The following is a 20492-nucleotide window of genomic DNA, read 5'->3' on the forward strand; positions in this document are numbered from 1 at the left end:
TTCAATCCCTGGCCTCGCTCAGTGGGTTAAGGATCTGGTCTTGCCATGAGCTGTGGTATAGATTGCAGACGGGGCTCAGATCCCTCAGATCCTGTGGCTGTGGTGTAGGCCAGCAGCTGTAGCTCCAATTCCACTCCTAGCCTGGAAACTTCCGTATGTCACAGATACGGCCCTAAAAAAGCAAAAAAAAAAAAAAAAAAAAACTCCAAAAGGCAGTGGTTTAAGCAAGTCAGGAGTTTATTTTGCTCTCAAGTAATAGGTGAAAGGAAAGCGCTCAAGACTGGCATCCTCAGGACATGACTTCTGCCCACTTCACGTCACCGCTTAAGCTCCCACATGCATCTCAGCCAGCATAAGGGGAGAAGAGGGGACGCCCGATCCCTTATTTATGGGTCCCATCTGAACATTCTCTTCACAGCCCATTGCCTGGTCACATGGCTACAATGAACTATAAGGTAGGCTGGGAAGCAGGGTTTGAGCTGAGCAACCACATGTCCAGGTAAAAATCAAGACTTATCAGTAAAGGAGAAGGGAAAACGACATTATAGCAGCAGCCTCTGCCACATGTGCCTGTAAAGGCAAGGAAAATAGCCTGGAAGAATACATGCCAAATATAGCACTTATCTCCTGAATAGGAACAAGAGTAGTGGGGAGGCAGAGTATTGCTTAAAACGTCTTAAACAGTGATAGTGCATTCATGTATTAACTAAAGAATTATAAAAATTTCACAGAAGTTTAAAATCTTTTACTATAGCTTATTACCAATATAGCATGTTAAATATATTAAATCTACATTGTACAAAGCTTTTAAAATTCCAAAAGTTAATTTTCTCTAAATGAATAAGTTACTCTATTAAAACCATCACACCAGAGCATCTGCCTCTGAGTCTGTCCACCCAGAGGCATGATGACAATGGTCACAGATACCAACAGGCAAGCCAGTGACTACCCAAGGCCATAGCCTTGCTGGTGGCAGAGCTAAGACACGGCCTGGAGTGAGGACCACCTTGCCGTGACGGCATCCTTTTTTTTTTTTTTTTTGCCTCATAACATTTGATGGCATCTTCTGCCTGATGAGAAGGCTACAACTTCCCTCGCTCAGTACAGTTTAGATTTCTGACAACAGAGCTATGATGCCCAAGTGCTTCACACTCGTGAACTGCATCAGTACCTCAACTCAAGAACAAGAGGGATGCAATTTTCCCATAGGCTAATTACTGATCACAAAACAAAAGCAAAAAACTTGGAGTTCCTGTTGTGACTCAGTAGTAACAAACCTGACTAGTATCCATGAGGACATGGGTTCGATCCCTGGCCTCACTCAGTGGGTTAAGGATCTGGTGCTGCTGTGAGCTGCGGTGTAGGTCACAGACCCAGCTCAGATGCTACCTTGCTGTGGCTGTGGTGCAGGCCAGCAGCTGCAGCTCTGATTCATCCCCTAGCCTGGGAACTTCCATATGATGTGGGTGCAGCCCTAAAAACAAAAACACAAAAAAACTTCCCAGGAACAAAAGTCATGAGTTTTGACTCCCTTCTGAGCCAAGCTGTCAAGTTTAGGATGTACTGATGACCTGTTTAGAAGTCTCTTCTATTATTTCTAGATAATGACAGCAGGATGAAGAAAACAATAGAAATCTTCCTCCTCTAATAATGAATTGTTCTAAAAACTGAATAAAATGAACAAGCCAGAATCCAAAAAAAAAAAAAAAGGTAGAAAATCCCAGTAAGAATTATGACTGATTATGACATCTCCTGTCAAAGGGGAGGGATTCACAGCCCAAGCTATTGAACAAAATCTCAGAATAGAAAAGTAAAACCCAAGTCCTCCAACCACAAGCTGCCCAGCAGCAGCTCTCCCCGACCCCTTCTCTCTGGATGGCAGGGAAGAGCATACAGGAGACCTGGACCCAGCTGCCCACTCTCAGCTGAGTAAGATACGAAGAAATGGCATGGGAGGAAGGCAAGCATGATACAGAAAAACCTGGGAAACAGCACGCCTGAGGAAACAAATCCAAGAAACAAACTGCACTGTGATAGCTCTAGAAGACATTTAAGGAATCCAAAGAATTTAAGAAATCCAATGAATTTAAGAAAACAAGGCTTCAGAGCTGACATGATAAAATAACAATGAGAAGGAAAGGAAAACAAGGCTAAGAAAACAAACTGTGGACCAAGACAACACCAGCACCAAACTCTAAACATGTTAACAACAGCCAGAAACAGAACAGGTGCAGCTGAAAACCAAACCTCTAAAACAGGAGAGTCAATGGTGAATGCAAAGGGGAAAGAGAGATGAAAACGACTGGACAGAAGGAAAACAATGATGCCTGATTCTAAGTTACTAGAATCCTGAGAAAGGCAGGTAATGAGTAACATTTAGTATGTTCAAGGTTCCCTCCCAGCATGTAAGCAGAGCGGTCTGGAAGGTGGAGGGTAGAATGAGGGGATGACAGTAGATCCTGGTGTGGTCTGGAGTGATGTTTGTGAGCATGTGCCTGTGTTGGTAGTTTTATTTATACTTACTTTTGGTTCTGCTTGGGTTTTTTGTTTTTTTTTTTTTAATAAGACAATACATTTCATTTTCCTAAAACAAACAGTCACCCAAGGGGGTGGGAGGTGTGAGGAGAAGTACCCTTTGTTTAAAGCCACTGAGGAAACTATAACTTTCTGCAAAGACATGTCTCACCATTTATTACCAAGCTATTCCATGCTTTACCAATATAAATACCTGTCAATTTACGAGCACCTTAAACGGAAGGTCGTTTAAAGGCAACTAATATGATTCAAAAGGTAACAAATCTGGTCTCTTCTTGAGTGATCAATGATCAATTTAAACATTTAAAAGCTAGGTACTAAAAACAGAGCTGTAATCACATACTGATGAACTGACTTACTAGACAGGTCTAACTGAATATAAGACATGTTTTTAGCACCAAAAAGAATTCTTGGGAGTTCCCACTGTGGCACCACAGGTTGAGCAACTGATGTTGCCGTGGCTACAACGTATGTCGCAGCTGCAGCTCAGATTTGATCCGTGGCCTGGGAACTTCCAAATGCCATGGATGCAGGCAAAAATTAAAAGGAGGAATTCTTGAGGAGTTCTGCTCTATAAACTTCTAAATGAGTAATAATGTGTTCCCTGAAGCAACTTCTGGGTAAAAGAATAAATATATATTCCAAGGATTAATGGTTAGGTCCCTGTTATAACATAATTCATTTTGGGGAAAAAAAAAAAACCCAGGTATTTTTTTAAAACATAAGTTTCAGAGAAGAATTTCTTCGTCCTTAAGGTTTAAAGTATGAGGTAGTTATCATTCAAAGTAAACATCAAATGCAGTCCACTTTCATTGACAAAACATATGATTATTAATTGTTAGATTAATAACCAGAAATCTCTGCTAGAAAAAGTCAACTAAAAGCTCAGGAAGTCATGCTGATCAGCAATATTCTGGCTTGAGTTTCCAAATTCCCTCCCCACCAGAAGTTCTATGAAAAGTGCACAGATTTCTCAACAGTTCTCGAAAGACACAAGACTGTGATGCCGATAACCTGGGTTCGAACTCCTGCAGTATCTCCCGAGTGCCGGCCTGGCCGTCGACTTGGGCCTGAAAGGCAATGAAGTTCCTCATTTCTACCAGGAGCTCATCGTGTTCCGTGCTGGAGGGCAGCGGGGCAGAGGCCTCTGGAACGTGCCCACTCTCACTTTCTAAGCGCGCTGGCAAAATCAGGTGGTTTCTTGCTCTCATTTTTGCCAACAGTGAGGAGGAAGTGAGGGCCCCGGATGAAAGTTCTGCATCTTCCACTTTTCCACTAAAATGCTCAGAAACACTGTCTTTTCCATCCTTTTTCAGAATGCCGTCCTGGAGACAGATGATCAGCACATTAATATATTCAACATCCAGTTCATGCTTCCACTTACTTCCCCAAAGGCTCTGAGGGGCCATAAAATAACACACACACCCAGGGTGGTGAGGCTGTCGGGGAAAGACTGGGACACCGTCTAACGCAAAGGGAAAGGGAGACCCAGGAGTCTAAATCCACTCAATCTTACAAAACATTTCCTAAAAAACAAAAAACTACACTATTTGCTTCATCACCACCCTGAGTGGTGACTGCAGGGAGGGAGGGCTGGGCTTCCAGAAGGCTCGGCTCTGTGGGCCTTTCCTGTTCTTCCTCCCCAATTTCCCCTGATCTGGGCACAGTGGGATAGGGAACAGAATCAGAGCTGTACTTTTATTCCTTCACTTTCAAATCTCTTTCCTCCTTTACACCTCGTATGAATTTCCTTAGAACAACTCAAACCTAGCTTTTCTTCACATCACTACTGGTAAAATAATATAACATGGGAGTCAAAAAGGTTCTCTATTCCTAAATGTGTTCATATTAATCTAAAATAGGAATCTGAACCTGGGGGTTTTCAAATTTCATAAGTAACATGACCCTTACGTAGAGAAAACTAAAGAAGAGTATGACATCACAAGAGGAGGGTGAAGCACTCCAGGCGTCTGGGGCGGGGCAGGGCGGGGGGAGAGACTGGCATGATGCTCTGGCAGCTAGTAAGTTACAAACAACATTCAAGGTGGTTTTCTAGACCTTTATTGGAGCCAGTACTACACCTCCAGATGGGGCAGGCTATACAGGCATCTACTCACACATCAGCCATCCTTGTATTAATTTTCGGAGGACAAAACAGAGATTCCACTATAGATCTTGGGATTAAGACTTTGTCTCTTCTAGGAAGTTAGCCGGCTCTTTTATACATATATATGTGTATGTACGTATGTATTTATTTTAGGGCTGCACCTACAGCATATTTGGCCCCAGGTCAGGGGTCAAATCAGAGCTGCAGCCGCTGGCCTACGCCACAGCCACAGCAAGGTAGGATCCGAGCCACGTCTGTGACCTACACCACAGCTCACGGCAAAGCCAGATCCTTAACCCACTGGATGAGGCCAGGGATAGAACCCGCATCCTCATGGTTACTACTCAGGTTTGTTACCACTGAGCTACAACAGGAACTCCTGGCCAGCCCTTTTACATTCACATGAAAGTGCTTCATAAATGAGAACATAAAATACAAACATCAGACGCCATTATGCATGTGATTTTCTTCACATGCAGAATCAGGGGAAATTTTCACAGCAATTCAATCAAGCAAGTTTCACGAATGAAAAATAGTCTCTCATGTTACCTGGCTTTTCTCCTTTGGAGATGCTGAAGAAGGATGCTGCACAGCGAAGTTGGAGTTCCTTTTCTGACCAAATCTACTCCTAAACAAGGAAAAGAGTCACAGGAGGTAAAATGTTACTTTGTGACTTAGAGATGAGGATGTCCTTCCAACAATTAAACTGTTTCAGGAGAAATTTCCTCCTGCATGGTTATTCCTTCATGGCCATGACGCTTCTGCTCTATGCCCTTAGATTCCTAAACTCTACTCTCCTGGGAAATTACCACTGCATCTCGAGTAAGAACCACTCAATATCCTTGTTCAACTTACAAAGTACCCTTGAAATCTAGGAAAACTAAAAGAGCACACTGGGAGTTTCCGTCGTGGCACAGTAGAAACGAATCTGACTAGGAACTATGTGGTTGCTTGTTCGATCCCTGGCCTCACTCAGCGGGTTAAGGATCCGGCACTGCCATGAGTTATGGTGTAGGCTGCAGACATGGCTCAGATCTGGCATTGTTATGGCTGCAGTGTAGGCTGGTAGCTATAGCTTCGATTAGACCCCGAGCCCGTGGACCTCCATACACCATGGGTGCAGCCCTAAAAAGCAAAATAAAATAAATAAAAGACCACATTGGTTAGCATTGTGACTACTGACTGTTGAAACCTGGCTAATCATCTTACTAAAGTTTAATCATTATTCTGTATCTCTTACTATTTTTTATGGCAGCACCTCCTAAGTTCTCCTTTCCTTGAAAAATCAACTTTGGAAAGGAGGAAATGAAAGCCAAGAAGAAGGTAAGATGAAAAATGCACTGCCCCAAACCACGAACCTTTGGCTGACCCAAACCCTGAGTGATTTCTACTTCTGCAGAGAAACAGGAGGAGGTACCCGGCCTGCCCTGATTTACCCCCGGCCTAGCTGGCTTGGCCTCCTCACAAGCAGGGTGGGGTGGCAGCCTCTTACTTTCTTCCTGCTGGGGCACCAGCAAGCCCCCTGTGACCGGTCCAGGTGGGAACACCAGACGCCGCTCCCAGACACCGCTGCCTCGAGAGTCTCAGTGCTTTAAGGGCATCCTGGGCCACGCGGTTGGCCTCCGCCTCCACCAGCATGTAGTCTGGACTGGCTCCGTCCATGATGGCATCATGCTTCATGACGCTGTGCACGCCCACTGGCAAGAAGAGGGGAAACCGGGGGTGTGTTATTTCAGCTCATACACAATCACCTGTTCTCAGCACAGGCTAGCGGGCTTTGGGTGGAGAAAAAAATCATGAACATTTTTGGCAGCTATTCACCCATGACCAACAGGACCCAGGAACTTTACAAATGCTGCTGCTCTTCATCTGCGTCTCTACCAATGAGGGAGGGACTATCAACTGTCCCCGCTTTGTATGATCACAGCATAATGCTTTAAATACCACACTTCAGCATAACCTCTTCCCTGCTTTCTGGAAATTTTAAAACCTATTAATGTATTTATTGAGGGGAGAAAACATAAAAATATAAACCAAAATTGCAGAATTTCTAAAAAGTAACAATCACAAAAACAACACACATGAGAACTCTGTGCAGAGCCTTAAATACTTACACCAACGAAAATGAAAAAATAATTCAGAGCCTTAATTACTTCTAGCAATAAAATTCAGAGCCTTAACTACTTCTATCAATAAAAATGAAAGAATAAAAATAAATGAACTAAATTCCTAGTCAAACAGTTTTACAAAAATTAAGACCAAAAAATTCACCAAAAACAAAAGCAGTAAGGAAAATGTAATGAAGATTAAAGCATAAATTAAGGAGGTAGAGAAAAACCATGGATCTAACTAATAAATCAAAATCCTGGTTTACTAAAAAATCATAAACTAGACAATCTACTAGCTAAACCTACTCAAGAAAAAAGGGAGAAATTCGCAAAATTAGAAATGACAAGGGGGAAATTATCATGAAACAGAAGCCGATTTAAAAAAAAATTATTCTAAGAGTATTTTCTACGCCACCATGCAAATAAACTTGAAAACTAGACAAAATAAATAATTGCTTAGGAAAACAGACCAGGAACTACAGAAAAAGTAGAGAAAGTTGACAATGAGCTACCATACGAGAAAGCATCAGGCTCAGATAGTTTCTTTCTGAGATGCCATGTCTCGGCCTGCCCACCTGCACCCATTCAGTGATCTCTGGTAACTCAAGTGCGTCACATCAGGACACAATGACTGGCGAGGCCTGGGCCAGGTGACGGTCCCAGGTATGACTAAGCCCGTCCTCCAGGGTCCCGAGCAAATGTTGAGTCTGCTTTCCTAATTTTTCTCCCTTGATATTGGCTGCCAGCCATTCTACTTCCACAGTGCCTGTCTTGGCCAAGCCCCTGCCTTTCTCCTCCACAATCTGTCACTTTACACTCCTGTGGCTGGAAAAATCAGATAAATATAGCATGCAGAGAAATTTTCTACAATGCTCAGGTAGTGCAAATCTGTTTTAAGCACTACATCCCTCCTGTGTGTGCCTAGAAGTCAAGGACTACTGTTCTCCCGAGGTTCAAACTCTTCTAGGTCTCCAGGAAACAGAAGCGAATGTGATTTTCAAAAATGTCAACACATTTCAAATCTGAGTTTTAGAGGGAAAAATATTTCCAGGGGAGTACCCACTCCGCACTGTCACGAAAGGCTACTACTGCTAGAGATAGCCCCTCATTTTCTATTTCTAGCGCATCTGCAGTAACTCAGCAGGAGGAATACCTGACTTTTTGAAAAGCTTTTCCAGAACGTAGTCGTCATTGCTGCGTTCCTTGACCTCGCTCTCATTTTCATTGTCTTGCCTCTGGTACTGCCTCTTCTTCACTAGGTGTGGAATTCGGGTTCCCTCAAACTTGGCGTCTCTGCGGTGCTTGGAGTTCTTAGGCTTTTGCTTTGGCCTCAGGTGTTTCTCCAGGGTCTCTTCTTCCGTCACACGGTGTTTTGTTTTTGACTTGTGTTTCTGAAAACTAGTGTCCGTTTGTCCATTCTCCCAAAGGGGTTCTGTTTGAACCTGGCAGCTTTCTCTTTTATCAGAAAGACCCTCCTCTTCTTCGATGCTGTCCTCACCAGGAGTCCTGCACATTTTGCCGACTCCTGTAGAGTCTGAACACTCCCCATTTCCTCGAATCCCTGAGGACTCCTGTAGTCTGGACTCCGCATCTGTCTCTCCTCCAAGTCTGTCACTGCTGGTTAGACTACGAGGTGTCTGAGGGGCATCTTTCAAAGGATCCTCTTGATTAGAAGTTGCTGCATTTATTTCAGCTCCCATAGCTATAGATTTCTCTTCAGATGGCGTGGCATCATTTGCAGATGCGTTCAAATCAGGGAGCTTTTTGCCCATTGCAACGTTCTGGTCTGTTCCAAGGACGGGGTGAAATTTTCTTTTTAAATGGCGTTTGGGTGTCTGAACATCTGACCCAGTCCCTGTGAAGAGGGAAAATCATGCTAATGTTACATTGCATATTTCTTATGTAATTCTTTAAGTTAAATTATTTTATGGAATACCTGCAAAAATAGCACTTGTTTCAGTGCTCTGGGATGTATCAGGACTGGTCAGAGTAAACAGCTCATAAAGATCATTGGACTTGAAAAATCGCCTTTGTTTTGGATCTTTTAGCACTCTATTTGTCAAAAACTGCTTGAAGATTTGTCTATAAAGATAAAAATTAAACTGGTATGAGACAATGGTTTAGCTCTACCTCAAAATCCCAAACATACTGTAATTATTTACTATTAGGGTAGAAAAATAATTAGGTTTAAAGATTTTTAATTTTTTATAATGATTTTTATTTTTTCCATTTAGCTGGTTTACAATGTTCTGTACAGCAAGGTGACCCAGTTACACATAAAAACAGAGAATAAGCCATCTGAGCTTATTTTAATGAGAAAACAAAACAAAAATTTAAAAAAAACCCTACACATATCTCTGAAGTCACAGCAACTACTGCTGTTAAGTTGGAAAGACTTCATAAAAGCAGTATTTCTAAAAAAATTCTCTACTCCAAACCCTGATGACGTGCTTGGTATGCTTCCACAGCTTGCGGCCAGGAGAGCAGGCCCCAGTCAAGAAGCGGCAGCTGCGGGTACTGACCGGTGGTAAATCTTTTCTTCAATGGTGCCCGCAGTGAGAAGCCTGTACACCGTCACCTGCTTCTTCTGGCCTATCCTCCATGCTCGCTCCCGGGCCTACGGCAGAGAGACGCACCTCAACAAGGGCCCTTCTCAGTGACCAGCGCTAAGAGCTGATTGCTCCCTTCCACTCCTGAAGTAGAATCTGGGCTAATGAGGCTAAATACACCTAAGACCTATTAAGGAAGATAAACAGACAGGTGACAAAGACAGACCGAGCCAGCTCTATCTGAAAAACAACCCATGTTCATCCCCTCCCACGTTCTCTTTGTACCCAAGTCTAGTGTGGATGCTTCAGATAAACTGTAAAGACCCTTCCCACCTGTGCTGCTGGAGGGTGCCTTCCTCTAGGAGAAGACAAGACCTGACTGAGAGGTGAGCCACACGCTGAGACTGACGTGGCACCTGAGGATGCTCCTGGGTGCCAGCCATCAGACAGCCCATCACAACGCACTCCTTTAAAAAATAAACAGACCTGTGTGTCTGTGCTTGGGTTCCAGTCGGGGTCATAGATGATGACTCTGTTTGCCCCCGTCAGGTTGACTCCTAGGCCACCCACCCGAGTGGTCAGAAGAAACACAAATATGGATGCGTCCTGGAGGTAAGACACACAACACTCAGTATGCACGTGGAAGGCAGCTCTCACCTCTGCCTTCACATGCTCCGCACCTCTTGGGAAACCTCTTCCCAGTGTAAGCCAGGGGATTATTATGCCCTAGAGACCTTTGGTCAGGCAGGACCCAATGTCACAGCTCCTACTTTTAATATCAATTATATTAGCAATATTTAAGAGTTGGGTTTTCAAGAAGGAATTCTCTTCCTGACATTCTCTGTTTAAACACACACACATCCCAATAATCCAGAAATGCACTGAGCTAAAAGCATCTCCCACTCAATCCCAGACGCAGGCACTGTGGGTGTGGACCTCTCTCCCCCTCCCCTCTGCACACAGCAGCACCATGGGACTTCACTGCTATGGTCACATGTTACCTCATTGTATCTTGTGATCAGAGGTTGTCGTGAAGCTATTGTAGTGGTACCATCCATCTTGAGATAGGAATACTTTTGGGCTCTAAGGAATACTTCAAGTATGTCCAACATCTGTTTGGAAGAGGAGGTGGGGGGTAAGAGTTTAAAATTCAAATGTACACCTTCAGTGAACATTTAACATTTGTGTAAATAGTCACGCCTTCCCCAGCAGGCAGGAATTAAAAGGGGTTTCTTGAATTGAGGTAGATAAATATAACTATTGCAAGAGTATTTTTGGCATCTCCACACTGCTAATTCTTCCAAGTTTTGTAAAGAGCAGGGCATTTATTTGTGTTCAGACCCAAACATGCCTGTAATAAGCAAGCCTTTCTGAAAAAGCCAACCTCTGGGCACAACTCTAGAGAAAGATCCAAGCTCCCAAAGAGCTTTGCAGGCTGTCACCTCCATAGCAGTGGGTATAGCTGCCCTTGGAATCATTTTCTTAGAGTATGTCCTTTTTTTGAATTAATTCAAAAAATGGGACATAATCTAAAAACCGACTTGTTTCTTCTATGACGTTTACATACTCACCTGTCTGGACTGAGAAAATAGCAATACTCGTTGGCCCTGCTTGTGCCATATTTTCAACAAGGACTCAACAACTATCATTTTCCCAGAACGTTTCCAGTATCCAAACTGATCTTCCTCTAGTTCCTCGCCTGGAATACCTTTAAAGTTCTTGGGGCCTCCAGAAAAGAGATCAGGGTGGTTGCAGATTTTTCTTAGGGCTACAAGTCCAGAGAAAATCTATGGGATAAAAGAATTACACACACTCAGATTATCCCATGTAAAATAATATTCACCCAAGAAGGAAAGGAAGGAAGTTGTTTGATACGGAGCACAGATGAAAAAGTAATTCTTCACCAGCTTCTTAGTTTCCTCCCTGATCACGGCCTATTAGGAGCTGGAAGAAATCTACCTCTGCACATCTTCTTTTCCTGATAGGGCAACTTCTCTAAAAACAAAAACACTTGGGTGGACCAAACTGGAGTCATGATTTATGTTCCCTCTAGAAAAAAAGGTATGTGGTTCATAGCACATAAAAATCTGACCATCTTTTAAATATAAATGAGAAAGTCATGCCCATGCTTCTCGGCTGTACCTTCAAGGAGGACAAACCAAGGACTAAGGAAGTCTTACATGTCAAATGAATAAAGTACAACTCACACGTTAAGATAATGAAGCACGAAGAAGTTGAGGAGCTGACATGAAGCTTTTAAGTAAAGCTGAGAATAAACTTCTATGTGTGCTTAATGAAGAGACATTTACCCACATACATTGCTGACTCTGGCCAATAACTAACATGTTATTACTTACATAAAAATGTATAATAGACGGAGTTCTCGTCATGGCTCAGTGGTTAATGAATCCAAATAGGAACCATGAGGTTGTGGGTTTGATCCCTGGCATCGCTCAATGGGTTGAGGATCTGGTGTTGCCATGAGCTGTGGTGTAGGTTGCAGACAAGGCTAGGATCCGGTGTTGCTGTGGCTCTGGCGTCAGCTGGTGGCTACAGCTCTGATTAGACCCCTAGCCTGGGAACCTCCATATGCCACGGATGCGGCCCTAGAAAAGACTTAAAAAAAACCCAAAACGTATAATAGTAATTCTTCCTCCATGCACCTGCTAACCCCAGCAGTCTGGGGCTGCTCCCCACATTCTGCATGGGATCAACAATCCCTACAGGACCCACCTTACAGACCCCATTGCCTAGTGCATTCTTCCACTAGACCACACGGCGCTGGGTTCAATGGTTAACAGTGCTGCAGTACAGGTGAAAGGGAACATGCTCAAATCATGGGTTCTCTTACTTCTGGAAGGGCTTCAAATTAAGTGAACACCCAAATGTTTTCAAGAGGGTAACAATCCCTGACTAGCAGGAGTTTCCTTTCCTCCTCCACTTCCCTTGGTCCACAATTCATTTCTCCAGCTTCTATTATTTAGCTGACCTGCATCTCTCCATTGAGAATTCTGTAAACTTCTTTGGAATCAATGAAATTTTGGTAGACTTTATGTTGCTCATCTGTAAGACGGCAAAATAAGACCTAGGAGGAGAAGAAGAACAGAATTGAAAAAAAAAAAAATTAACAGAATAAAAGAATTAAAATATCAACAAAAGTTTCTAATCAAAAAAGCAAAATGTATACAATTTTAACAATGCAATCTTATCAAAAACAAAACAAAAATAACGATGCCACATCTCAGAGCTAAACAAGGAACAGTTCCCTCCTCTCACCAGCCCCCTCCATTATCCACTTTTTGGTCCCCATGTCACTTGGTTCCCACCTACTATCCCGGAAGCCTCTGAAGACTGGCTTCCTGTTCACGGGAAAGCCCAGGACTCCAGGCACAGCCCCCCTTCCATCCTGGCCTCCAAGTGCTCACACCGTCTCAACTCCCGTGTTCCTCCCTAACACTTCACCTGGGCAAACCTGAACAGGGACCTTATCCTTGCCTGGCACCCGCCCCTTCCTGGAGTTCTGAGCCATCCTCAAGTGTCTCTGACAACAATGCCTACCCTGCCAGCCCAAGTGCGCCGACTACTCCATGCCTTCACGTTTCCTTTCTGCCTCTCAGCTCTCCTGTTTTCTCCAAGATGCCCGCCACCACCTCACTGACTTTGTCCCTTGACTAGTCACAAATCCACAGTATTTTCCTTTAGCTACCCCTCTGCTGCCCACTGCATCTGCCCTATAAACTTCCAAATGAACTGCCTGCCTCTCCACTCCTCTCTGCTAAGTGCTGAGCGCTGCTGGAGACCATCCCACCCATGTGGTGTCCTCCACTGCCAGCCACTGGCCTCCTGGGAAGGCCAAAAGGATCCGCTGCTCAGCACCTGCTCACACCAAGACAGCCCACCATCTCTGTCTCAAGCTCTACTTAAAAATATCAAACAAAAACAAAACAACCAAAATTGAAACAATCTATCAAATATTCATTTGCCTAGCGCCTGCAAATCGTTGTTGGTGTTACACAGCATTATTTTAAGATGGGTAAGACAAAGCCCTGACCTCAAGGAGTCCCAGTCTAGCAGAGAACGCCAATGGAAAGCCTGCTGAGATCTTATAACCTCTCCATATGCTTGCTGGGGGGATGGAAACCTCCAGGTGGGGGGATATCATATGCAAATACAAAGACAAGTAGCATGTGTTTACAAAGTGGAAAAAGATTTGTCCTGGCTACTTCGTGGACTACAAGGAGACACGCTGGGATTCCATAGTGAATATAAGTTGGTGCAAATCAGCTAAATCAGTATTCTTGGTGGGGAGAGAGACATCAAAGGTATGTTGGTGGAAGGAAGACAAGCCTTGGAAAAATTAATCCAGGCCACAGCAACTGGTTGATCTGGAATTGGAGACAGCTCAGAGCATAGTGGCCTGAGAAACTGGCAGGACAGGGAGCCCTGTAAGGGGGATGGTAAGATCAAGGGCTAAATATAGAGATGAGTTTTGGGGAGGGAAGAGGCAGGGATGAAAGTAGTCTTGATAACAGACCTCCAAGATCCTTTATAATTTCGACAATTAAAATCTACAATGCACTTTCTTTCAGATGCTGAATAGAAAGTGCAGCCGTCTATTAAGATAACAGAACACCAGGACGGAATTTAAAAGGATCATCCTTTTAAAACCTGAGTCAGATGGCAGCACTGCTTTGCTGGGCATCTGCTTTGCTGAACTGCCTCCTTAGAGTAAAACCCCAAGCCTTCACCACGACTAGTAGACTCTTACAATCTGGCCCCCAGCAGGCAATCTGGCTTTTTCCCTTAACCTCTCTCCTCCTGGCTCCTGCCCTCCAGCCAGGCTGGCCTCCTTGCTGGTCCCTGAATGTCCCAATGCCCTCCTCACATTCCAACTACCCATAATGCTCTTTCTCATATGACTCGCTCCTTCACCTTCTTTAGGCCTCTTTCAAATGTCAGTTTATCAGTCTTCTCTGACCATCCCTTATGAAAAGCCCACTGCCCCAAATCCTGGCCCTGGGCACTCCTTATCTCCCTGCTCATTTCACCTCCATGCCGCCATCTGATATACTTCTGTTTCCTCAAGAATAGATGTGAGTTCCATGGGAACAAATGTTTGCTTGTTCACCGCTATCTCCCAGGTATGTGGTCAGCACTTACTACAACCTGTAGCATGAATAAACTGGGGACTTGAGGGAAATGAAGAATTTTAAAAAGTGTGGCCATAGGAATCTGTGTGATAATAAAAGAGATCAAAGCCTGTGGACTACAGGTAGAGTCCTGCCTAGGTCAGAGGCCACAGCACGCTCACCTGGCATATGCAGGTGTATACAAATGGAAACCAATCTGCCTACAGGACCAGAGACCACACCTGTTAGCCTCACCAACACTGCATGTAAAAAGCAGAGTGAATGACAGGTACTCCTGTGCTTTAGGAATGTTTTAGTAACTCGTGGATTTACAGACCTGTTCATTTTTATCTGGCAAAGAAAGGCTCATTTTGACATCTGACTTCATTCTCCGCAGAAGGTATGGATTTATGGTGTCTCGTAGGACACATGCACACTTATAAGCAGTTTTAACCTTTAATAAGAGAAAAGGGAAAACAATTACTGCATGTCTAAGGAATGCATTTGTCCTTACCTCTCAATTGAGCCCAATGTTTAAAAAAAATTTTTTTAAAGAATGATCAGTGGTTGTACAAAATTGCTGGAAATGGCTGGAAAATGGTCTGACAAAATTAGCATAAGTTCTATATACTCCAGGAGGTGGCAGCTTTCATAATAATATCATCAGCTAAAGTAAATACACAAATAAAACTTCTCACTAACCAAAATGGACCAAAAAAACCCCCCTTGTAATCCTGTGCCCTATTCCACCTCTATTTAATTATTATCACATAGTTAAGCCCTAAAGTAGAGATTTATTCGGTTCTCGACCACCCTCTAGGGAAAAAACTGCTTTCAAACAAATCTCAGTTTATAATCTTGTACTCTCCAACGGCTACAAAGGAACAGCTACCCTGCAAGACTGAAGATCAAACGCTAACTTGGGGAAACACCGCAGCAATGGGAAGAGCAGATAATAAGCAGAGATTACTGGCCACTGGAGACTAGGAGGGTAAGTTCAAGTAAAGCCCTATGATCCCAGAAATGAAAGGTCACTCTAGCCTACAATGGAGCATATGGTTCTGTAATGGAGCACAGCCACATGAGATGGGTATTAACTGTACAGAGAAAAACAAAGACCCACAGTGCAGGAAACCACTCCCTCTGCAATTCACTTAAAGGCAAACAAAGAATTCAATAAATTATTGATACTTAAAAAAAAAAATCTAAATAGGCTTAACAACCTAGTAAATTACTATTTAATGCAACGAGAAAACTTCCAACTAAAGCATAAACTTAAGAAAGTTATCAGCAAAATGAATAATAACAACAGCTTGACCATAATAAACACAGACAAATTCATGTTAAAAAGATTAACATGGTAAAAAAGAAAACATTTCAAAAGACCTTAAGAACACCCTCCTCAAGTTTGCATACATGTATGTGTGTATATCTTGCATGTATAAATATAAAAACAATTTTACTTGGACCAGCAGACAACAACAAAGAAGCCTCATTAAATTAACAACTTTTAATGACAGGAAGCCCTATAAATGTATGGTTCAGACATTGATAAAAATTGCCTTTAAAATGATGATCAGGTACATTTCATGGTTTGTAATACACAGATGATTACATTTCAGAATTAAACAAGACATTGCATTCCCATCAAGAAAGCAAATACATTGTTTAAAATCTTCCTAAAAAAAAAAAAAAAAATATATATATATATATATATACACACAGAGTGTGTTAAGGAAACTCTGCCCATATGCTAACTCCCATCCCCCATTTCTCTCGTCGGGAAGAATGAGTGAGCTGGCTGATGATGGTGGAAAACGAGGGCTGGGCTGGTGAGGGGCCTGGCAGCTCGCTCCTGCTCTCTCTTGCCTGTCCACCCTTCTGGGAGTTCTTTCCCCCTTCCCCTGCTCCTGGCCCACTTGTGGTGAACTCATAAGGGTGGGGGCTCAGAGTGGTTGGGGATGGGTCTGTTTTTTTTTTGGACTCTCCCCAGTGGAAGATCTTAAGCATCTGCCAGGGGTGGAGATGTGAGAGCAGGGAAGACCAAGAAACTGTTTTAGTCTTGATGTCAAACCACATTCTCCAGCCCATCCTTCCTAGAGAATCCTGAGCTTCAAGCAATAGAGCCAGTTCTATACTGAATTCTCATCTGTTTCTTGTGACTGTCTCTCTGGGAGTAAAAACACATGATGGGAATCCACTGTACTTCCCCATCCCTCCCACCTCCCCCATGCCTTGGGAAATGTTGACCTTGTTGAGCTTTCTATTCCTATTCCTTCCTTCCTATTCCTGACAAGGCAGAGTGATACTACTCCCCAGGTCTGCCTCTTCCAGAGCTGAGCAACCTTAGGCAAGCTGCCAAAATGCTGAGTCTCCATAACCTTGAGTGTGAAATGAGGAGACTCAAGCAGATGACTCCTCGGGTTCTTTTCAGCTCTGAATCCCCTGAGCAAACTCAACGCACAAATGCAAGACACAGTCCGTGTTTCTGGAAGTTAATGCTCTTCCCCCTCAGCCTCCCCAGCCTTTGGGGTCCAAATCATCCCTGGTTCAGGAAACCTGTCTGGACTCCCACACGTGCTGACACTGGATAGCGCCCCTGACCACAGTGCTCATCGCCCTGTACTGGGGTCATCTGTTCATTTACCGCTTCCCCCTGCACTCTCTCCACCGGACCAGGAATACTATTCAAGGGAAGGTTCTGACTGTCAACTGTTTCCCATCCTTTTAGCCCCAGCCTGATACACAAAATATCTGACAGACTGCCTTCTTCAGATTCAATAATTACAACTACAAACTTAAACAAAAAAGGAGCAAATAAAAACAACACCTCTGCTCCAGAGGACTTGACAATCTAGAAAGGGAAAGGAGATAAGTGCACAAACTTCTGAAACAAGGACTTCAAGAAAGAAACGGACTATATTTACATTGTCTCAAAGTATCTCCCCATAAATGACTTATGAACTATAAAGGAGAAGGGGTCCCGTCAAAGAGTTTAGAAATCTGGCAAAACCACCTCACCCAAGTCATGAGACCACCACCAATGAAGGGACAGCACGTGCCTCCAGGTATGAAGCACCGAGAAAGGTCACTTCTGCACTATTCTTGCCAAAAAGGCATAACCTGAATCTAATCATGAAGAACGGAAGACAAGCCCAAAGTGAGGCATATTCTACAGACTATCAGGCCTGTATCTTCAAAAACATTAAGGGCATGAAAGCAAAAGAAAGACCAGAGGAACTGGTACAGATTAAAGGAGACTGAAGAGACATGGAAATTACTGGAACAGCTGGAACAACGTGAATGACATATAGATTAATAACAGAACTACATCAATGTTAAATTTCCTCCTGATTTTGATGTTTATACTGTGGTTATGGAAGACAGTGTTCCTGTTCTTAGGAAATACACACTGAAGGACTTGTAGGAAAGGAGCATCATGTCTGTAACTTGCCTTCAGATGTGTGTGTGCGTGTGTGTGTGTGTGTGTGTGTACACTCATGGAGAGAGAGCGAGCGAGGGAGACAGGGAAGGGAGAGGGAAGGAAGGAATGATAAAATTAATATGGCAAAAATGTTAGCAAAATGCTAACAATTAATTAGTAAATCTGGATGAAGAGTATATAAGGAGTTCTTTTTACAATTCTTACAACCTTCTGTTAAGTTTGAAATTATTTCAAAATAAAAAGTTAAAAAAAGAAAAAAACCAGGATAAATGAAGGACAATAGGGATTCAACAGAGGAAGAAAGCACTTACAAAAGTTAATTAAAAAGCAAAAATCATTCAATCTCAAAATTCAAAAGGTTTTATAAATGCTTTTTAGGGCACTTCTCTAATTTTAAAGGACTAAAATCTTTTTCTAGTTAAATACAGCAAAACATGTGAACGTCTCTATCTCTCTCTCTCTTTTTTTTTTTTTTTTTTTTTTTTTGGTCTTTTCTTGTCCTTTTAGGGCTGCACCCACAGCATATGGAGGTTCCCAAGCTAGGGGTCGAATCAGAGCTATAGCCACCTACCTACACCACAGTCAGAGCAACGCCAGGTACAAGCTGAGTCTGCGACCTACATCATGGCAACACCGGATCCTTAACCCACTGAGCAAGGCCAGGGATCAAACACACAACGTCATGGTTCCTAGTCGGATTCATTTCCGCTGCGCCACGACGGGAGCTCCGAATGTCTCTTTTGGTGGCAGACTTTATTTCTAGCTCAGTCATAACCTGGCAGGTACAGGCCTCCATCTAAGGGCTATGCAGAGACTCTGCCTCTTGCCAAGGCTGAAGCTTGCCCCCCCAAATGCCACAAACTGCCCTCCGGTCAGCTTTACCTCCTGACAGCCCTGTCTGTGACAATCCCACTCTACCAGTCACCCAGGCTGAAACCTCAGGGTCAGCTGCAGCAAGCTCGCCCCTCAACACCCAATTTGCTTTATCTTAACAACCTCCACGTCTTGTTTGTTCTGCCTTTAAAAAAAATGCTACTTAAGGCTGGTGCTCTCATCTTCTTTCTCAGGACCACCACCCACACCCAGGTCCAGGTCCTAATCACATTCCTGACCACAATTCCTACCAGTCCCTCAATGCTGGCCTCTCTCCCGTAACTACCTGCAGCCCGAGAAACCCTCCGAGAACAGCCGGCTCCCAGCCGCAGACACCTTCAGTGGCACCTCCCAGCATAAGCGCTTATGCCTTCCCCCTCAAAACCCCCACTGCCAGCATCCACATTTCCTGCAATCAAGCATGTCTCTTCAAGGCTGACAGCCACATAACATGGTTGCCGTCACACTACTGCTCTAATATAGAATGCCCCACTCCTCCCAACCTGTTTTCCAAAAATCAGGTTAAAAGACACATTTCTCAAGAAGTCTTCCCTGGTTTCCTCTTTTCTAAGCTTTTACGCTACTTTATAAGATGTACTACCCCAATTGGCACTATTATATGCTGTCTAGAACTGATTCACTTTGGTGTCATAATTCCTGACTGTTCTTGAATACTCCACATGATTTTTTTGTAAAAAAAATCATCAGGAAAATTATGAGCTATCAAGCTAACCACTTTATCAGATACCACTTTAAAAGCCTGGCCATTTCCCTTACACTCTGAATGATTTGGCTACAAAGCATGGTATTTAAGGAACATTTTAATATATGGCACAAATGAATGTTTCCACAGAAAAGAAAATCATGGACTTGGAGAATAGACTTGTGGTTGCCCGAGGGGAGGGGTAGAGAGTGGGAGGGTTTGGGAGCTTGGGGTCAACGGATGCAAACTATTGCTCATGAAAGGATTGACAATGAGATCCTGCTGTGTAGCACTGAAAACTATGTCTAGATACTTACAATGCAGCACGACAATGGGAGAAAAAATTATGTATACATGTATGTGTAACTGGGTCCCCATGCTGTACAGTGGGGGAAAAAAAATGTGTTGGGGGAAATAACAATAAAAAATCAATTAAAAAAATATGTTGAAATTGCCCCAAATGTTACCTGTCTGATTCGTTACCTGTACCGGGGAAGCGTTGGAATAGCCTCCCATGGTGATGGGGACTGAGAATTGCTCCATGAACACGGGCAACGTGCCCAGCTTTCCTGGGAAGATGAAGTCAAAGAGCGACCACAGCTCGCGGAGGTTATTCTGCATCGGTGAGCCAGACAAGATGATGCGATGAGGGGTGCGGAACTGTTTGGGGAAAGAAAGGACTTTTCTATTAAATTCACCTTTCAACAGATGGCCAATCTTACCCCAAAACACTTGCGTGCACTCTTGTTATTTAACATAACTCCGTATCATATTAGTCTACTCTAAAAGGTAGACATTTTATGCAACTTTAATTATTCAATTACACATAGATGAAAAAAAAAAAGCATGTATGGAAGCATTCTGCTCATTGTTCAAGCTGAAGACTATGGACTAGAGCTAGATTTGGTTACACTCTAACAACTGATCCCCACAAGAGACACACACTAAATAATGTGAATAATTAGAATTTTAGAAAACATGGTTAAAGGCAAGAATAAAAAATTTTCTGCATTAAGGCAAAATGTGTATTTCAAATTCCTACG

General features: G+C 43.3%; 1 protein-coding gene across 5 annotated transcripts in view; it reads right to left on the bottom strand.

Annotated features, from left to right (window-relative positions):
* Window positions 1-219: 219 nt before the first annotated feature.
* ERCC6 (ERCC excision repair 6, chromatin remodeling factor) overlaps window positions 220-20492 on the bottom strand; it is a 77123-nt gene continuing 56850 nt past the window's right edge. For 4 of the 5 annotated variants that reach the window (XM_084996497.1, XM_084996495.1, XM_084996496.1 and 1 more), the window contains 12 exons: window positions 19933-20109; window positions 14766-14882; window positions 12289-12384; window positions 10871-11086; window positions 10301-10411; window positions 9786-9905; window positions 9273-9367; window positions 8687-8832; window positions 7904-8605; window positions 6135-6339; window positions 5192-5270; window positions 220-3860 (listed from right to left, as the gene is read on the bottom strand). In XM_084996497.1, the coding sequence (XP_084852623.1) occupies window positions 3438-3860; window positions 5192-5270; window positions 6135-6339; window positions 7904-8605; window positions 8687-8832; window positions 9273-9367; window positions 9786-9905; window positions 10301-10411; window positions 10871-11086; window positions 12289-12384; window positions 14766-14882; window positions 19933-20109 (2487 nt within the window). In that variant the 3' untranslated portion in view covers window positions 220-3437. Of the gene's footprint in view, window positions 3861-5191; window positions 5271-6134; window positions 6340-7903; window positions 8606-8686; window positions 8833-9272; window positions 9487-9785; window positions 9906-10300; window positions 10412-10870; window positions 11087-12288; window positions 12385-14765; window positions 14883-19932; window positions 20110-20492 lie in introns of all 5 variants that reach the window. The other variant, XR_014827504.1, reaches the window with a different exon arrangement.

Source organism: Sus scrofa, chromosome 14 (genome assembly GCF_054392235.1).
Source record: "Sus scrofa isolate SSC_HxYL_T2T_F1_AM1 chromosome 14, Sscrofa_HxYL_maternal_Yorkshire_Landrace_v2.0, whole genome shotgun sequence".
NCBI lineage: Eukaryota > Metazoa > Chordata > Mammalia > Artiodactyla > Suidae > Sus > Sus scrofa.